Genomic DNA, 19,001 nt, shown 5'->3' on the forward strand with positions numbered 1-19,001 from the left:
GCTGGTGGAACATGGGAGCCTAAGCTTCAACTGTTAATGCAATCAGAGGCTACTCAGACTTAGACGAGTTTAGGTTAGTTTGGCTAGAACTGTCATTATCGAAGGAACATGACGAGATAATATAACATTATATGGTTTATCTAATGTAAAACAATACAACATAACAAAAGAGAACCATTCCAAAACCATGATTAAATTTATAACCAGTAGTGAAATTACAATTAAAAACAATATATTTACGGTACATTTTATTGTTTGAAACCATACGTGTACCATACAACGTACGGTATATTAAAGCCCACGTATCAGTATTTCGAACAATTCATTTACAATAAAATATATGGTTTTGTAAAAAAATATATATGGAGAAAAATATTTTTTTATATTGTTACGATACTTAACAACCCGTATAGTATATTGTAAAAATCTTATTTACAATTCACTGTATGGGTGTCTACATTACATCTTATTGTTTTTGTATTTTTTATTTTTACAGTGGTGTTTATTGTAACAATATGGTTCTAAATAGTACTGTAACAATACAACATTCGGTTTTTCTACTGTATTTTTTATTCGGGTTCCAACCCCTTGAACAGACCACAGATATAAAATTTTCCCAAACATTAATGTTTCCGTTTTTGAGGAAAGGACATTTCCAAATGTACTGCCAGAAATATTTTCTCGTCAGAAGCCATACAATTTACGCTGGGTTCCTTTACAACAAAAACAAATATTTTTTTACCGTTTTACTGTCAGATGTTTTGGAGAGAGCTGTCACTCGAAAGAGAGAAAATTCCACACACGTTTGAGGAACTCCACACAAAAACGTCCCACCTGAGTCGTTTGAAGCAATAGGAGGCAATCAGTGAAGTACTAGATTGAAAGTAGTGAGCTGGATTTTTGTATGGTGAGATGATCGATTCTCCATTTCTGCAATGAAATGGTGCAAACAGCGTGGGTTTTATGATTTCTTGCCTAATTTGATGCTGTTTGAGCAAAAGTTTGGGTAACTGTGTTGTTGAAGTTGCAAGAAATAAATAATACAACAACACAGTTACCCAAACTTTTGCTCAACCAGCATCAAATTAGTCAAGAAATCATATAACCCACGCTGTTTGCACCTTTTCATTGCAGAAATGGAGAATCGATCATCTCACCATACAAAAATCCAGCTCACTACTTTCAATCTAGTACTTCACTGATTGCCTCCTATTTCAAACATTTAAACATGGACATGGTGCACGATTGCATATTTCCCATATTTTGTAATAGGACGCAATCAGTGAAGTACTAGATTGAAAGTAGTGAGCTGGATTTTTGTATGGTGAGATGATCAAATCTCCATTTCTGCAATGAAATGGTGCAAACAGCGTGAATTATATGATTTCTCGGCTAATTTGATGCTGTTTGAGCAAAAGTTTGGTGTCTGTGTTGTTGAAGTTGCAAGAAATAAATAATACAACAACACAGTAACCCAAACTTTTGCTCAAACAGCATCAAATTAGTCAAGAAATCATATAACCCACGCTGTTTGCACCATTTCATTGCTGAAATGGAGATTTGATCATCTCACCATACAAAAATCCAGCTCACTACTTTCAATCTAGTACTTCACTGATTGCGTCCTATAGGAAGCAATCAGTGAAGTACTAGATTGAAAGTAGTGAGCTGGATTTTTGTATGGTGAGATGATCAGTTCTCCATTTCTGCAATGAAATGGTGCAAACAGCGTGGGTTATATGATTCCTTGCCTAATTTGATGCTGTTTGAGCAAAAGTTTGGGTAACTGTGTTGTTGAAGTTGCAAGAAATAAATAATACAACAACACAGTTACCCAAACTTTTGCTCAAACAGCATTAAATTAGGCAAAAAATCATATAACCCAAGCTGTTTGCACCATTTTATTGCAGAAACGAAGAACTGATTATCTCACCATACAAAAATCCAGCTCACTACTTTCAATCTAGTACTTCACTGATTGCTTCCTATTAACAGTAACTGTTAATTACAAAATATGGGAAACTGTTGAAAGATAGAAATGTGCGAAAATCTTGGAATATTCTTACGAGTACTGAAAATGCTTGTGATTGCGCCACACACTTTAAATAGTTTTCCAAAGCAACACCCACTTTGAGCGCTGCATTTCGAGCGTGCGCTCGTGACTCGTGGAAGCCTCTCTCACCCTAATCGAATCCCATCAGCAGCTGGCTCCGTCATGTGAGATATTTTCCTTCTTTTCATTTGGAACAGCTCGTAGTTACTCGCGTAATCACCATCAGCAGTCAGCCACAGCAATTTTCTTAGTAGTGAAGGAGAACGGCCGACGAGCGGAGTTGCACCAACAGCAGCAGCAGCAGTAGCAGCAAGTGGATACACTTTTTCCTCCGGTGCGTATCGGTTCCAGACTTTTTCTTGGGACATTCCTTGGGATGTTTAGTGGGAGATTCTCCGGAATCAGAAAGCTAATCTGGCTGTTTTTCTCTGTTCTGAATATTTGCAGTTGAACATTTGTCATACAATCCCGCTGCCAAAATGGCCCTGAGCGACGCAGATGTCCAGAAGCAGGTAAGTGGCCATACGCCGGACCGTCGTCCCATCGAATCCGGGCACCGTGCCGTGGGTTGCATAATGCTAGATCCTTTCTTGGTGATAGGGGAAGGATGTGAAGGGATACCTTTTTACGCGACTGAGAAAAGACATTTTTCTCAAATCTGTTCGCAGAAACGTCAATCCGATAGTGAATGGGAGCCCCAAGGGCACGGGGCCAACATTTGGGTTGGACATTTTACGTTGTCGGATAGTTGGGAGGAAGGATCGTTTGTAGTCATCGATAGGAGGTGAATTTAGGGGGTGAAATTGATCGGAATCGGAAGTTTTCCTCTCGGTCGAGTCCCGAGGGGTCACGGGACCTGTCATGTGAAGCAAGTGGTATACGAGTGTTGTGTCGTCCGGAGGCCCCGTGAGTGATGTGTATGTGTGATTAAAAATTTTGTCTGCTTTGTGGAAAGATAAAAATGATTATTTTTGCATCGCGCTGTTCGACCTGGCATGGTTGGATGCTTATTTTTCCCCCGAGACGAGGAAAGGGACGACTCCTGCGCATATGCAAAAGGGAATCGATGATAGCCGATGATGGAACCGACCGTGGATGATTGCCACGATCTTGGCAGGAATGAAGAAGCAATAGGCATTGTGATGATCTTTGGTGAGTTAGGACTCGCCAACCGTGAATATTGAAAAAAGTGAAAACAAAAAGTGTCACATGACCACTAACCCGACGTCTCCACTAGACAGAAATGTCTTGCCATTTTGCTGGACAGATGTGTCATGACAGAAATGTTCTCTCGCTGTTTGCATGGAAAGCAGCGGTGTTGATCATTTCTGTTACGTTTTCTCTTTCTGGCAGCAAAATTGCAAGACATTTCTGTCTAGTGGAGACGTGGGGTAATGCCGAACATCAGCAGGCGGGTTGACTGAGCGACACACAGCGCCATCATGATGTTTTGTGAACTAAACGAACGAGGCTCGTTTCCAATGCACATGAAGTTTATTTTCATTTTTGTCTTGCATTGGTCAGAGAAAAAGTATGTGGTTGGCCTTTCTGAGTTTTTAAATACTCTTAAAAATATGAATGCAATTAAATTACGTTGGATAATTTGGTAATATGCATTCTTGTACTATGGTAGGAGGGATCAGTATTTTCTTACCACTTTAGACTGAGAGAGATTAAGCCTGAGTATAATAACATGAGCATAAGGAGAAAAAGCCTGTATATTGTATAAACTAAAGATCAAAAAAGTGACAATAATCTTCTCAGAAAGATCACATCCACCGTTCACATTCTTGCTTATTTGCTCATTTGTTGTCTGTTTCAGTAAAATCCCTCGCGACCCCCTGGATGAAGGCCGGCGACCCCCCTAGGGGGTCGCGACCCACAGTTTGGGAAACTATGGCTTAGGTGATACACGTGGGAAGATAATCTGGAATAGCATTTTATTGGCGGCATTCAAAATGATGATCGCTACAAAGTTCTCACTCATTAAAATGTCGCCTTTCTTGTAGAAGGTTCCTGACACACCTCCGGTAGCTGTTCGGTTTCCAAGATCTTGACTACTAACCGGTGTCAATTTGTTTTGTTATTTTAAGCAGGCATGCAAGTGTTCGTCGAAGTGCTCCTTTCACCTTTCGATCACCTCACGTTTGTGGGTCACATTTAGGCTTGCAGCCAGAAGCATACGTATATTATGTTTCCAGTTCAAAACCGAATTAGCGACATTTTTTCTTTTACTTCCGCTGCTTTTGCCTTGCGTTAAACACTATGTCGGAAGTGGGGCGCTGTATACAGTACCAGGTGTACAATACAGCGCCCCACTTCCGACATTGTGTTTAACGTAAGGCAAAAGCAGCGGAAGTAAAAGAAAAAATGTCGCTAATTCGGTTTTGAACTGGAAACATAATATCTTGAGCACAGCATTTCTTCGCAATCCGCCTTTTCCAGGCGTTATTTTTTCTCCCGAAAGATGCGGGTCTGCTGCTTCCGCTTCTGTAGGTATATATCACGCTACATTCTGTCGGGTTCCATGCTGCAGCATTACCGCTCGCGGTGCTCTCTCTTCTCTTTCAGTCTTGAGCACCCACGGTGGTGCAGAGGGCCGAGTTGAAAGATCTCCATCCTGGCCCTGGGTGATCTCGCGCCATCGCCTTGACATGTGACCAAGTGAAATTTCTGTTGACTCGCTTGATTTCGATGTTGAGGCTGCGCCGCCATGAGCCTTTGGGTCTGCCTCTGCTGCGATGTCCTGCTAGGTTCCAATCTAATGCTTATTTTCAGATTTCGTTTGCGCCCCTGCGTAGAGTGTGGCCAACCGACCTCCACGTTCGCTCCCGAATTTCTGTCGCTATCGGCTTTTGATGACATCGACGATGGAGATCCAATTGTGAGGCCACCATGTACGAATTATATTCCGCAGACATCTATTGATAAAGACCTGCAACAGTTTAGTGTTCTCCACTGTTACACACCAGGTTTCACTGGCATATAGCAGCACAAATTTCACGTTCGAGTTAAAAATTCGGATTTTATTTCGTCGACTGATGAAAAGCAGCCCTCGCATTCTTGATCCATGCACTCATGTCGATCTTGGTGCCGCCATCGGCCGCTCTTTGGCTACCAAGATATTGGAAGCTTTCAATATTCTCCACTGATTGCCCAGCTTCAGTGAAGCTGGAAGGGTTGACCGTGTTTACATCTAACGATTTGGTTTTGTTGACGTTGATGGTAAAACCTGCCGCTGAGGAGCATCGAGCTTGCTCTGCATATCAGAGCGCCGTTGATCTAGGAGAGCAACGTTATCAGCCAGTTCGAAGTCATTTAGGTGCTCCATGATAATGAGCTGCCACAGCACCTAGGGTATCGCGCCACTTGGGCGGAGGCTTCTATATTCGTCTGTTTTCCACTATAACTCAGTCAATTTCGAACCAATTGACTTGAAATGTTGTACACGGGTAGATACTATACCTATCTCACCACATTCCAAAAGTTGTGTCTGGTTCAAATTTGACTGAGTTACAGTGGAAAACAGACGAATATAGAAGCCACCGCCCAAGTGGCGCGATTCCATACCACGATCTCGTCGATTATGATGAGGAACAGTAGCGGTGATAGTGTACATCGTTGCCTCACTCCAGCAACGACCCGGATGGGATCGGACAAAACACCGCTGTGCAGTACTCTGCACGAAAATGCTCTCAACTGTTCTTCAATGAGATCGAAAATTTTTTCAAGGAGACCCTTGCTCCCGCGGGCTTCTCACATGTTTCCGTGATTGAAACGGCCGAAAGCTTTTTCGTCATCATTGAACGCCAGAGAGACTCTTGGAATTCATTGATTTGCTCCAGACAATGATGTTTTCGATCACCTGGCAACCATTTGACTCATTTGTCTATAACTCAGTCCAGAAGCACAATATTACAATGTGGTGTTCGGCAAACTTGTGGATTAGGGGGCATCCATTTAGTACGTCACGCGAAAAATGGGAATTTTCAACCCCCCCTCCCCCCTTCGTACTGGTTTTTCCTATACTTAATACATTGCTTGTCACACTTTTCGGAACCCCCACTCCCCCCCTCTAAGCGTGACGTACTTTATGGATACCCCCTTAGAGTTTTTCCTACAATGGATCATTGAAGCCGACTTTTCCGCTACTCACCGCATCAAAACAAAAGCGCCACCGTATATGGACGGTAACACAGTGACAGCAGTCGAGTTACGTCAAACACACAAGGCAACGGTGGCGCTATCTATTCATTTCATAGCGGCCGATTTAGTTATTTTAGTGATCCATTATCACTAAAGACGCCATATTCTAACTCAGATATTTACGGCATACCACATACTCATAGGGTAACCAATATAATTTGGACCCCCATATATTTTGGACCCACATAGCCGAGGCGGTAAACGCACGGGTATTCAGCATGACCATGCTGAGGGTGACGGGTTCGATTCCCGGTCGGTCCAGGATCTTTTCGTAAAGGAAATTTCCTTGACTTCCTTGGGCATATAGAGTATCTTCGTGCCTGCCACACGATATACACATGCAAAATGGTCATTGGCAGAGGAAGCTCTCAGTTAATAACTGTGGAAGTGCTCATAGAACACTAAGCTGAGAAGCAGGCTTTGTCCCAGTGAGGACGTTACGCCAAGAAGAAGAAGAAGATATTTTGGACCCCCTGTGTCCTTTGATCACAACTTACACAGGTTTTATGATGAGATGACGGAAATTTTAGGATCATTCGCTAAATAAGATCCCTCTGCACGGGAAGCAATTATTTCCTCACTGGAAATAGGGAATCGCGCTACTTGGGCGGTGGCTTCTATATTCGTCTGTTTTCCACTATAACTCAGTCAATTTTGAACCAATTAACACAATTTTTGGAATGCGGTGAGATAGGTATAGTATCTACCCGTGTACTAAATTTCAAGTCAATTGGTTCAAAATTGACTGAGTTATAGTGGAAAACAGACGAATATAGACGCCACCGCCCAAGTAGCGCGATACCCTATCCTTAATTGCCTTGAAATTATTTTTTGCCAATCTCGTCATCCGAGCGAGTGTCGCATCATGTTTACAAAAAGAGATTGCTGTGCTGAGGAAACTTGCAGATGTAAACAAAAACGTTTATCATTCTAGCGCATTAAATTCGCAAAGTTCGTCTAATCAGCCTTTGTCAATCAAGTTAATAGGATGTGATCCAGCATATTCAAGCGGCAAATTCTTCCAAAATAGTTTCAAACGAATTTAAACACCGGGTGTCCAAAATATATACTGAAGAGGGTCCAAAATATATTGGGGTGTCCAAAACAGTGAAAACCAATGTTTCAAAAATCAGTTATTTTCATCAAATTTTCAGCCAGAAATGACCTTGTTGTTATTTTTAACGGACAATAGAGACTTTTACGAACATACTAACATTATGTGTAAATACCCTCTGAATCTGTTTGATTTTGAATTAAATTCAAACCGCTGTCCTCTAGGGGTCCAAAATTCAACCGTTACCCTACTAAACGATCGGATTTTTGGATCTTTTAGTATGAGTAGGTCACTAGTGCTCTACATTAATCCACGAGTTTGCCGAACACTACATTGTAATATTGGACTTCTGAACTGAGTTATATACAAATGAGTCAAATGATTGCCAGGTGATCGAAAACATCCTTGGCTCCAGAATGATACGGAGCGTGAAAATATGGTCCACACAGGATCGTCTGGCACGGAATCCTGCTTGCTGCCGTCGGAGAGGTGCGTCAATCTTTTCCTGTATCCGGTTCAGGATCACTTTGCAGAGGACTTTGAGACCGATACACAGTAACATGATGCCCCGCTATCGCAAACAGTCCTTTTGGGTACCTTTACTAATGTCGAATTCGTTTATTTGCACCGCCTGCACCGCTTTGCCACCGGGTGTAGCAAACTTGCACCGAAACCGTTCGTTTATTCGCAGGTACTGTTCTGTTTTGACACCCGATTGGCACCGGTGCAAGAAAATGCTACACCCAGTTTGAGCGCGGTGTAGCACGTACAAAGCTAGTTTTACCAATACATGCATATCGCTGAACTTGTATCGTGATTTTGTTTTGGTAGGAATGATGATTTTCTCTTCGGCATTAGGTAAACAGTTTTCTTGGATATTCGTTTATTTTGAGATGTTTTAATTACCAAACAGCAAATCTGTGCGTTTATAAATTATTGAAACTTGATCGATGATTACCACGTATTTCAACTGCTGAGGAATCTTAAAACTTTATCGGTAACATGAAATTTCAAAGAGTTGATTCAACGTATATTTTTTCCATCACTTTTTTATTATTATTGCAAATATGTGGATTAATTTAATGATTTTAATCATTAGAATTTTCTGTCACAAGGTGATCTATGATGTATGAAAAAAATACGTAATAAAGATTTGATAAGCCCAGAATAAAATAAAAATCTATTTATTCAAATTGGACTGATATATTACTGAAGTAACATTTTGTAGGTAAAAACAGTTTCAAAAACCGAAAATTCTATTTTTTTTCTTACAACCAATATTGAAACTTTTGAATTACATTGAAAGTCAAACAAATGTCACTAAAGGGTTGTTAAAGCGTTTTTAATATGACTTACTTACCTTACCGGTCAGGCTAAGGCCGGGGTGGCCTCTGCTGTACATAGTAGCCGCCTCCATTCCACTCGGTCCATGGCTGTTTGTCTCCAGTTCCGCACTCTGCGCAGGGTCCGCAGATCGTCCTCTACTTGGTCGACCCACCTAGCTCGCTGCGCTCCACGTCTTCTTGTACCGGTCGGATGACTCTCGAGAACCATTTTAGTCGGGTTGCTATCCGACATCCTGATGACGTGACCCGCCCACCGTAGCCTCCCGATTTTCGCGGTATGGACGATGGTTGGTTCTCCCAGCAGCTGATGCAGCTCGTGGTTCATTCGCCTTCTCCAAGTCCCGTCTTCCATCTGCACTCCGCCGTAGATGGTACGCAACACCTTCCGTTCGAAAACTCCAAGGGCGCGTTGGTCCTCTACACGTAGGGTCCATGTTTCGTGCCCATAGAGGACGACCGAGTTGCGTTTCAATAACGTTATGTTTTAAAAAACATTTATTTATTTTCCTTTTTATGTTGTAGCTAAACGTTTTCTATTGAACTGCCTTTAAGAGGAAACAAACCATCATCGTTTAGCAAAAACTCAAAAGCAGTTTTCTCACTGAAATCTCAACCAATGTCAATGAAAATTTATCACTGCACTCTGACCACCATCTGGATAACAGTGAAATAGTTTTCAATTACGGTTATGAATGATGGTTATTTGAGCCTTAACATTTTTTGTGTTAAATTTGTGCACGTAGATCGTTTACAATTGTATGTTAGCATATTTTTTTATTGGACAACGGAAATTGTTAAATTCTAAAAAGTAGCTTTTAATTAAAAACTTTTGATATTACAAGAATTTGAAGAAGATAAATAATGTAGGAGTGTTAAAACATTGGATAACAATTTTCAAGTAACACTTATCATTACAAGTTTATCATGTACAAGAGGATTACTGAAAACTTTTAAAATTGTTCAATTGTATATAGAAAGTAAACAATAAAAATAAATAAAAATAATTTTGTTCATCACGGAAATCATGAAAACATTGATTATGTTTATTTTTGATATCCTTTATTGTTGTCATTGACGCGCTCACGCGCTCTTACTAATACCATCATAAGCTGTCAACAAATTGCACCGAAACCGTTCGTTTTTCCGGTGTCAATTGCTACACCGGTGCAGTGCACCGTCGGGAATAAACGAATTCGACATAAGACGCCTTGTACCCAGTCGGCCGGAAATGTTGCGGTTTCCCATATGTTGCAGAATAATTGATGCAGTAGTTGTGCGGACACTACGGAGTCAGCTTTGAGCATCTCAGCTGATATGCGATCGACCCCTGGGGCCCTGTTCGATTTCATGCTACGGATGGCTGTTTCTATCTCCTGCGCTGATGGAGCTTCGATGTTGACACGGGTAATGCGTCGAACCCTTGGCGGATCATGCTGAGGTGTTGATGACGTGGCGACGTGAAACATCGTAGGGAAGACGCATTTCGCCGGTGTTTGCGGCTTTTTCGCTTTCGTCGGCTTTGGCACCTCGTGTTTTCGCTCGCTCTATAGCGGCTTTGGCGTTCCTTTGCTGCTCTGTCTTACTCCAGGTATTAACTGTAATCACTGTTCTCTCCGGGTGCGTAGCTCACCTAAATTATTCTCGCCGGTGGCGATGAAGGCGTTCTTGAGGGCGCTCCATTGATATTATGCGCTTCCACCTTCCGAGATATCCGCCATACGGTTCTCTAGCTCCTCGACGAAGGACATTTTCACCGCAGCGTTTTCCAGTCGGCGTATGTTGAACCGGCGCCTGATTTTCTGCTCCTGTTGATGGATCCTAGCAATGCGCAGCTGGATCTCGACGATTAGGATAGCATGGTCGGACGCAATTTCGGTGCTACGTTTGTCCCGCACATCAAAAAGGCTCCATTTTCGGTGGATGCAGATGTGGCTTGGGGCACTGGTCGATGAGGAACGAGTGATCCCCCAATCACTATGCCATTGTTGCTAAAAAAAAAACTGCAAACAGCTCACCGTTCTCGCTCATTTTTCCAAGCCCATGGCGTCCGATGAAGTGCTCATAGTCCGGGTTTTCGGAAGCAATCTTCGCGTTGAAGGCGCCCTTGAGGATCTTGATATCACCTTTCAGAATTTTGTCCACGATAGCATTCAACTGAATTTGACGCCAATCTGTGTCTTATTCAACTCCTGAATTCCCATAGGGAGGCGGGCCCAAAAGCTGGCTGACAACCATCAATATGCCAGTCTCATCGGATCTTTGCTGTACGTGGCTGTAAACACTCGCCCGGATATTGCAGTAAGTGTTTCCATTCTGGGCAGATCAATGAGCGCACCGACACAGGCAGATTGGACCGAAGCAAAAAGAATACTCCACTACCTCAAGCAAACCATGGACCACGAACTCGTTTTGGGGAAAACCGATTCCAACCTGGTGATGTACGTGGATGCAGATGGGCAAGTGATGCAAAGACTCGTAAGTCCAACTCCGGGTACTTATTCCTGTTAGGCGGTGGACCAATATGCTGGGGATCACGAAAACAGACGTGTATTGCTTTTAGCAGTACGGAGGCAGTACGTGGCGGTTGCAGAAAGTTGCCAGGAACTGCTATAGATCGACCGGTTACTAGCGGACTTCTCTAATACAGCCAAGCCGATCATCATCCATGAAGACAACCAATCTTGTATTAAACAATTGGAGTCTGGACGTTCAACAAATTGTTCAAAACATGTGGATACCAAGTACCATTTCGTATACCAGCTCAAGGAAGATGGGATCGTCCGAATGGAGTACTGTTCCACTGAGGAGATGGTGGCCGACATGCTGACGAAACCCCTGACCAATGTGAAACTATCAATATTCAGGGAAGCAGCAGGAGTTCACCCGAGGAGAAGTGATGGAAGCTAAGCGGCGACTCTGATGAACTCTAAGGCGAAGCTTCCCGTCGAAGTGAAGTATAGCAACGCGGCTACTACAATTCCATCTTAATGCCTATGATTAGTTTTAGACATGTATATATGTCAGTCCTCTAGAATAAATTGTCCATTCTGCTTTTGACCACTACTGAAGAAGGAAGTTTCATTACAACCTACAGTCTTATTCAACTCCCGGAATCCCATAGGGAGAACTGGAGGAACATCGCCCAGGATGGACAATGATGGTGCTCTACTATACGCTTGGCATTGGAGTAAAGCTACTTTATAACCAACAAGTTATCATGGTAGGAAACGGCGCTGACCCAATTCCTACAATCATTTGAGAAAGGGAAAGTATGTTAGAGTGTGATCCTTGTTGCTAGTAAGTAGAGGCCTAGAGTGCTAGAGTACCTCTGTAAACCCACAACCACCATGGGAAGAGCATTTGTTACACCTCGGAATAATCTTATTCAGAGGATGTGAACCCAAGTAACAATTATACTTTTGTGGCAATCCTGAAGTAATTTCTAAGATAGAATAATAAAACCTAGCAATAAAGCTCTTTGTTCTGCAAATCTGAGATAAAATAGGTATAAAACAACCATAAGACTAATCTGGCCCACTCTTCAGGAGATCTTCAAAGCTGCTTTTGAAGACTGCTTTGAAACTCGTTGTATTTATGTACATGCGCTGATGATTGATTATGAGAACTTCATGAAACTATAACAAGAATATCTTGAGGCATGTTGATCTTTTAGCTGTCTTTCTCAAAAGTGTCAACAGTGCATAATAAATTAAATCTTTTACCTAAGCATTATGCAGATGCAAACAAGATTTGTTTCATGGATGAAATAATAATTGAACTGCGAATTAATTTTCATCAAATTGAAATGGCTAAAACATTTAAATTGCCTGACAGATCATTGATGACAGGGAATCGAAATTTTCCGTGCCATACCCACTTTTTCGTTGATATGCCACCCAAAACATACGAAAATTACAAAGCGCCTCAAAAATAACATCAATCATTAATATACGAAGACATAAATTTCATTTAAAAACAAAAGGCTACGCCACTTTTGCAATTCTTTCTAAGCATGGCTGCCGTTCCAAGCGAACAAAACTCATGCAGCCGCCATCAATTGTTATTACCTTTAATGCAAACCCCCTCAAAACAATGATGGAACCAAGTCACCTTGCATGAACGCTACAGCCTTTATTGAAGATTGTTTTTACTAGTTATGATCTTAAGGCAGATTTGTTCGTCTTAAATGAAACTTATTCGTTTTATACAAGAGTAACAGCCTTTGACAATTGTTTGTTTACGTTTTCGATGCTAGAAAGTTGTCTCTGTACATTTCGCGGTGTTTCGCGTCAAGATGTGCCAGTTCTATTTTGTTTCTCTGTATTTTTGCTATTAATAATGAAGTGCAACTTACTACAATTAAACTATTTGGCATGAGCTTGAGCAGAGTCACAGTAAGTACCCATTTCGTTTTCGATTCGCATAGCTATGGCCTGTGTGAGAAACTGATTGAAGGCAGGACGACAGCAGCCAGCTACTCGCATTTTTGATTGGCCGTAAAATCATTATTTCGTTGACATGATTACTTTTTAGCACAAGAATGGCTAAATTATCAGTGAGAAAACATGTTTATGTGTTAATATTTGCATGAGAACGCGGTTTTTCAACCAATTTGTTACATTCATTATTTGGATTGAAAAATAGTTCGTTGTCTTATCATTATTTCGCATAGTTCTTGTTCCAGAGTAATGGCTCTAGCTCAAGAATAGAAGGCTTCAAGAAGTTTTTAAAGGAGGATTAGCCAGATGAAATGCACTTGAATAAACGAAGCATGAACTTTTAATAAAATATGTTGATGTTATGTGTTGAAAATAACTTCAAATACACCTTAAAACTTATTATAAGATTTAATGCTCTTGTAAATTCAGTTGTTTTATGCGCGAATTTCAAAATTAACTTGAAGACAACTTAAAAACCGCAAACGAACGAAGATTGTTTTCTCTTGATAAAAACAACTACAAATGTTCCATGAATTGGTCATGCTGTGATAAAGCCTCCATAAAAATAATCAAATCTAAAAGGAATTCAAATTGTTACTTGGGAAGAGACGTGCTGATCGGAACGCTGTTTCATTGGCTAACGTATATATCGTCTCGAATCTACAGAGTAGAAGTGAGGTCAGTCGCAACCAAAAGGTGGTGCCAGGTTTGGGGAGTCAGCAACGCCAGTTATCACCGTGTTTTGGGTCAAACTCCAACGTTTTTATGGATCAGTTGATCGAGCGGAACATTCCCTGGTATGTCGGAGTAATGTTCAACGGTGGTTTAATTTGGGGATTAATAAAGTAGTTTTCAGATTACTCAAAACAAAGGTTGAGAATAAACTGATATATACCTCCAGGTTGGCGTTCGGGATATGTACCTCGGCTGAAACTGAATATGGGCCTCGGGGAAAGTAGCAAAATCGTACCTCCATATAGGAAGGATCTAGCTGCATGCATGTTTTAAAAAAAAATCTACAGAAACTCAAATTATAACAATTTGCTAATTTCCAACCTTTCTCATCACACAGATCAAGCACATGATGGCCTTCATCGAGCAGGAGGCCAACGAAAAGGCGGAAGAAATCGACGCCAAGGCCGAGGAGGAGTTCAACATCGAGAAGGGTCGCCTGGTGCAGCAGCAGCGCCTGAAGATCATGGAGTACTACGAGAAGAAGGAAAAGCAGGTCGAGCTGCAGAAGAAGATCCAGTCTTCGAACATGTTGAACCAGGCCCGTCTGAAGGTGCGTGTTTCATTCACTGGAAATATTGATTGTAATAATCGTTTCGTTCGATTTCTCTCGCGATGGTAGGTGCTCAAAGTACGTGAAGATCACGTAGGCAGCGTGCTCGAGGAATGCAGACGTCGGCTGGGAGAGGTCACCCGCGACCCAGCTCGCTACGGTGAGATTCTCTCCGCTCTCATCACTCAGGGACTGCTGCAGGTATGGATCGCCGTTCGCGTTATGCTTACCTTCCAAGCTAATGTGTGATCTTTTTTGTTCTTCCCTTGTGTAGCTCATGGAAGCCAACGTGGTCGTTCGTGGTCGCCAGGCCGATGCCCAGCTGATCCAGAACATCCTGCCATCGGCGGTGGAGGCTTACAAGAGCACTTCCGGAAAGGATGTCGTTGTCACCCTGGACACCGACTTCTATCTGCCAGCTGATGCCACCGGAGGAGTCGAACTTGTTACGCAGTCGTCTCGCATCAAGGTATGGTGGAGGATTTGATATAATTTATCAGTTTTTCTTGTTTTGTCACCACAATGTACTTTTTCGAAGATACTGGGAAAAGTAGTGATATTACTTACCTTCCTCTTTGCGTATCTTTGAGACCCTAAAGCTTTTAAGTCAACAGAATTACTGGTCACTTCCTTACGCATATCGAGGAAGGGAAGGAATGTTAGTGAGGCATCACTTATGTGTGGAGACAGTATAACAGATTACAATAACTACTCACCTTATTGAAACCATTCTCCCTCTCCCTCTCTGTTGCAGGTCTCCAACACCTTGGAGTCCCGGTTGGAGCTGATCGCCCAGCAGCTGATACCGGAGATCCGTAACGCTCTGTTCGGTCGTAACCTGAACCGCAAGTTTACCGACTAAGCAGAGCTTGCAGCAGCAGTTCGCTTTATGTTCGCTTCACCCACACACAGACGCCCCCCGTTTTTGTCTTTATATTTTCGCCATTTTTCGCTCCGAAGAATTTTCAGCTAACCTACAAGGAAAAAGAAAACAAAAAAAAAACACATGTTCAACGGTAAGATCTTTGAACTACTCTCATTCTCCACAACACACATTGTTATGTGACGTTATATATGGTCCAGGGTCAGTGTTCCACCAGACTTAAAGCTTATACAACAGTTTGGAATGCTAATTTAGGCGGCAATCGGGCCTCGAGGACTCCACGAGAAGGTCGCCTATGTGTCCCTGAGGATGACGCCTACTCAAAACCGTTTACTGTTGATCGTACCCCAGAACCACATCTGCTGGGATTCTTCGTGACCTATATGGCGACTTTCTCGAGGTGCTCGAGGCGATATTTTTTCGCTGATGACATCAACGAAAAAATTGAGTCTCGGTCCAAATGCCATCCTTTCATCTGGTGCCGATAGTAGGTTTCTGCAATTCTTGTAACTTCTTTTTTTGTTTTTGTGAGTTATTTTTCCTGATTTTTTCATTCAACTAGTTTGTATTCATTTGTTATCTTTTTAATTGAAAATACTTTTATTAGTGCTCTTGAGACAAGTTACAGAAAAAGAAATGTTGTTTAGTAAGGGTATTCAATTACGAAAATCGTGTTCGCATAAAACAATGTTATGGAAAAACAAATTGATCGTTTTACATTTAATACTATTTAGAGCAAAATCAAGGTGAAAACATTCCTTCGTCAGGTTTAAATTTGGCACGGTTGCAATACAAACAAAATGATTTCTTTATTTTCTACTAAGCAAGACTTCGGTTTGATTATGCTTCCATTCCTCTAATTCAGTGCGAAAACAGTGAATTTATTGAACTTCTCGTCATGTCGACACTGGAAAAAAATACTTTTTTTCAGTGTAATCGGTAGATTTCAGCATCTGTTAAAAGTAGTAAAGTGTTTTAAGACCTTCTGCCGCAGCATCTTGCTTTGCTTACACCAAATTTCCAAAACGGATAGGTCAAATACAATCACGATAATCGCCAAACGGATATTTGCTGAATGCTGAAGCAATGGCAAAGTATGAAACATTAAACTACTTTTCAGTTGTCGTATTAAAACAAACAAGTGTGTGTGTCGTTTAAAAAGATCCTCAATGTATCGGTGTGTTAGTGTCGACCAACAACACCATCTGTTGGTTTAAGGAAGGATGAAAAAAAACGTGAATTAAAGGATGGAACTGCACAAAACAATACAATCCATGTGATCAAACCGATTCTTCTCAATTGATTTTGCAATTTTCTGCTCCTTTCTCGTTTTCTTCTTTACACACAAAAAAACAAACAATAGAGAAATCAGTATTTGTTTCAATCAACGGCTTCTATCTTTTTTCTCGGATTCGGATAAGGAAATAGAAGCAAACAAAGTTTTAAATCATGAATTAATTAGACTTAAACTAAGATAATGCTAGCGACAAGGAAAGTATATAAAAGATAATATAATATATAGATATTGTTGTAATCGTAATGAATATAAATATTAGTTAAAATATGGAACTTAAAATTGAACAAAAAAACACTTGATCAATAATACATCATTAAAGGACAAAAGAAAAAACGTAGCTTATCAACAGCTGAAGCTATTCGAAGTCGTAGTTTGGGAGATGCTTTCCAACACAGAGTTTACAAACTATACCCACACACACACACTCATTCAGACCGGAACATTTCCTGTATAGCCGAACGTCGTCGGTCGTTTTAGGTATTTACACATTTCTGTCACAGGTAACACAAATGTCTACATCTAGCCACCAGTGTAAGCCACCAACGAACGAATCTGTAGAACCACCCTTCTGGTGATGAATTGAAATTGTTGATGAAATCGAACAAAATTCGAGTTTGACCTTTGAAAACTGACAACTTAGAAGAACCTATACTTTTCACACCCGCAAAAAAAAATCAACCACCATCAGAAAACAAAATGAACAACATATTTAATCGAGCTATTGTATGGAAGAATGAACCAGCTGTGTAACACTATGTAACAGGACAAACATCAATAAAAATAAAGAAAATCAGTGGTATGGGATAAAGAACCGATAGGCTGCGAGTTGTGTGTTGTGCTTTTCTGTTTCGCCGAAAAACCATGCTATGGCCACCAACGTCCTCTGAACCCTGTCTCTGTCGCTGGTTACAACAACGTCCCTTGATTTTGTTCCGATGGAACTTGAAAACAATGCTTCGAAACAGAACCAAGGTTGTAGATCGTATCTATTGAGTTGTTTAGTAGTTCTCTTTGACGCTGCCCCACTACACTTTCTTCTCAAACAAGAAGTAGTTTCTTGCACTTACCGTCTATGGGTATTCGGTTTACTAGAGGAAACTCCTGTGAACCGCAGTTCAACACACATTTCGTTGTTTCCCCTTTTGGTGAATTGGGACAAAGTTGTCCTTGCTCCAAGGGATCTTACAATTGCTTGTAATTTTCCATATTGGACATTTTCCACGAAATTGCCTTCCCGGGAAGAGTGGACATCTGGTTATCTGGAGAGAAGTTTTTCAGACGGCATCGTATGTTACACTGATGGCTCCTTTCTCGAAGGTCGAGCAGGTGCTGGTGTTTGTTCTCGTGAGCTAAGGCTGCATCAGTCTTATTCACTTCACACCAAAATTTTTGAAATGCTTCCAGCACGCCAAAAATCAGCAAAAGAAATTGCTGAATTTCAGCAACATTTTTGCTGAATTTCAGCACAACTTTGCTGATCAACTGTCAAAATTGCTGGATGGTTCAGCAAGTAGAAACATCATTGCTGATATTCAGTAATTTGTATTGCTGAATGCAATCAGCACGCCAAAAATCAGCAAAGTTTGCTGATTACCAGCAAAAATATTTTGCAGTGTTGGTAGACACTGCACCGTTTTTCAGGCCGAAATCTTTGCTCTTATGTGCGGATTGCAATCAGCAAAGTAATATACTTTTGTTCAGATAGCCAGACTGCTATTAAGGCACTTGCTTCGGCCAACTCCAGGTCGAAGATAGTTATCGCTTGTCGAACTCACATCGAGGAGCTGAATTCAGCAAATGCTGTTCACCTTGTATGGATATCTGGCCATTCTTCCATTGCTGGAAATGAATTGGCCAATGAGTTAGCTCACACTGGAGCATCACATGACTTCATTGGCCCTGAGCCAGCTATTCCGATATCGAAGTGTTGGGTAAAGCTTCAGATTCACACCTGGGCTGCTACTCAACACAGACAATACTGGAATAGTTTCGAGTCATGTCGTCAAACAAAATTGTATTGTACTGAGCCATCTCTAGGGGTGGCATAGTATCTAACAAATCTGTCAAAGCAGAATTGCAGCATGCTGGTCAAAGCACTGACTGGTCACTGTCGACTCAGCTATCACATGGCGAATATTCAGCAAGCTGATTCATTTGCATGTGATAGCTGTGAATCTGATTATGGAACTTCGTATCATTTAATATGTAACTGTCCAGTTTTTGCGCAACTGCGTTTCCGAGTACCTAATCGGAAAACACTTATTAAATGAAACTGACTTCAGAAACCTGAATCTTCAGGACGTTCTGCTGTTCTTGACCCGCTGTGGTAAAGAGCTATAGGCCTTCTGTACGCTTTATGCGTTATCACAGTGCCCTTCTCAGGGCGCTGTTTGAACCCATTCTGGTACGCTTATGTGTGTATGACGATCCTATTCCCT

At 41.4% G+C, this 19,001-nt stretch overlaps 1 protein-coding gene across 2 annotated transcripts; it reads left to right on the forward strand.

Moving 5' to 3' along the window:
* The first annotated feature begins 2,224 nt into the window (after positions 1 to 2,224).
* Positions 2,225 to 17,378, forward strand: LOC109431782 (V-type proton ATPase subunit E). 2 transcript variants are annotated; one of them, XR_009999199.1, is made up of 7 exons: positions 2,226 to 2,387; positions 2,501 to 2,565; positions 14,171 to 14,383; positions 14,453 to 14,584; positions 14,658 to 14,852; positions 15,138 to 15,399; positions 15,467 to 17,378. XR_009999199.1 is itself a non-coding variant. In XM_019708046.3 (6 exons), exons 2-6 carry the CDS (start codon positions 2,533 to 2,535, stop codon positions 15,243 to 15,245), a joined length of 681 nt encoding a protein of 226 aa, XP_019563591.1. In that variant the 5' UTR covers positions 2,225 to 2,387; positions 2,501 to 2,532; the 3' UTR covers positions 15,246 to 17,378. The 2 variants fall into 2 exon arrangements, 1 of the variants encoding a protein (XP_019563591.1); XM_019708046.3 differs by having other exon boundaries at positions 2,225 to 2,387; positions 15,138 to 17,378.
* Positions 17,379 to 19,001: the final 1,623 nt, after the last annotated feature.

The sequence above is a fragment of the Aedes albopictus genome, chromosome 3 (genome assembly GCF_035046485.1).
Source record: "Aedes albopictus strain Foshan chromosome 3, AalbF5, whole genome shotgun sequence".
NCBI lineage: Eukaryota > Metazoa > Arthropoda > Insecta > Diptera > Culicidae > Aedes > Aedes albopictus.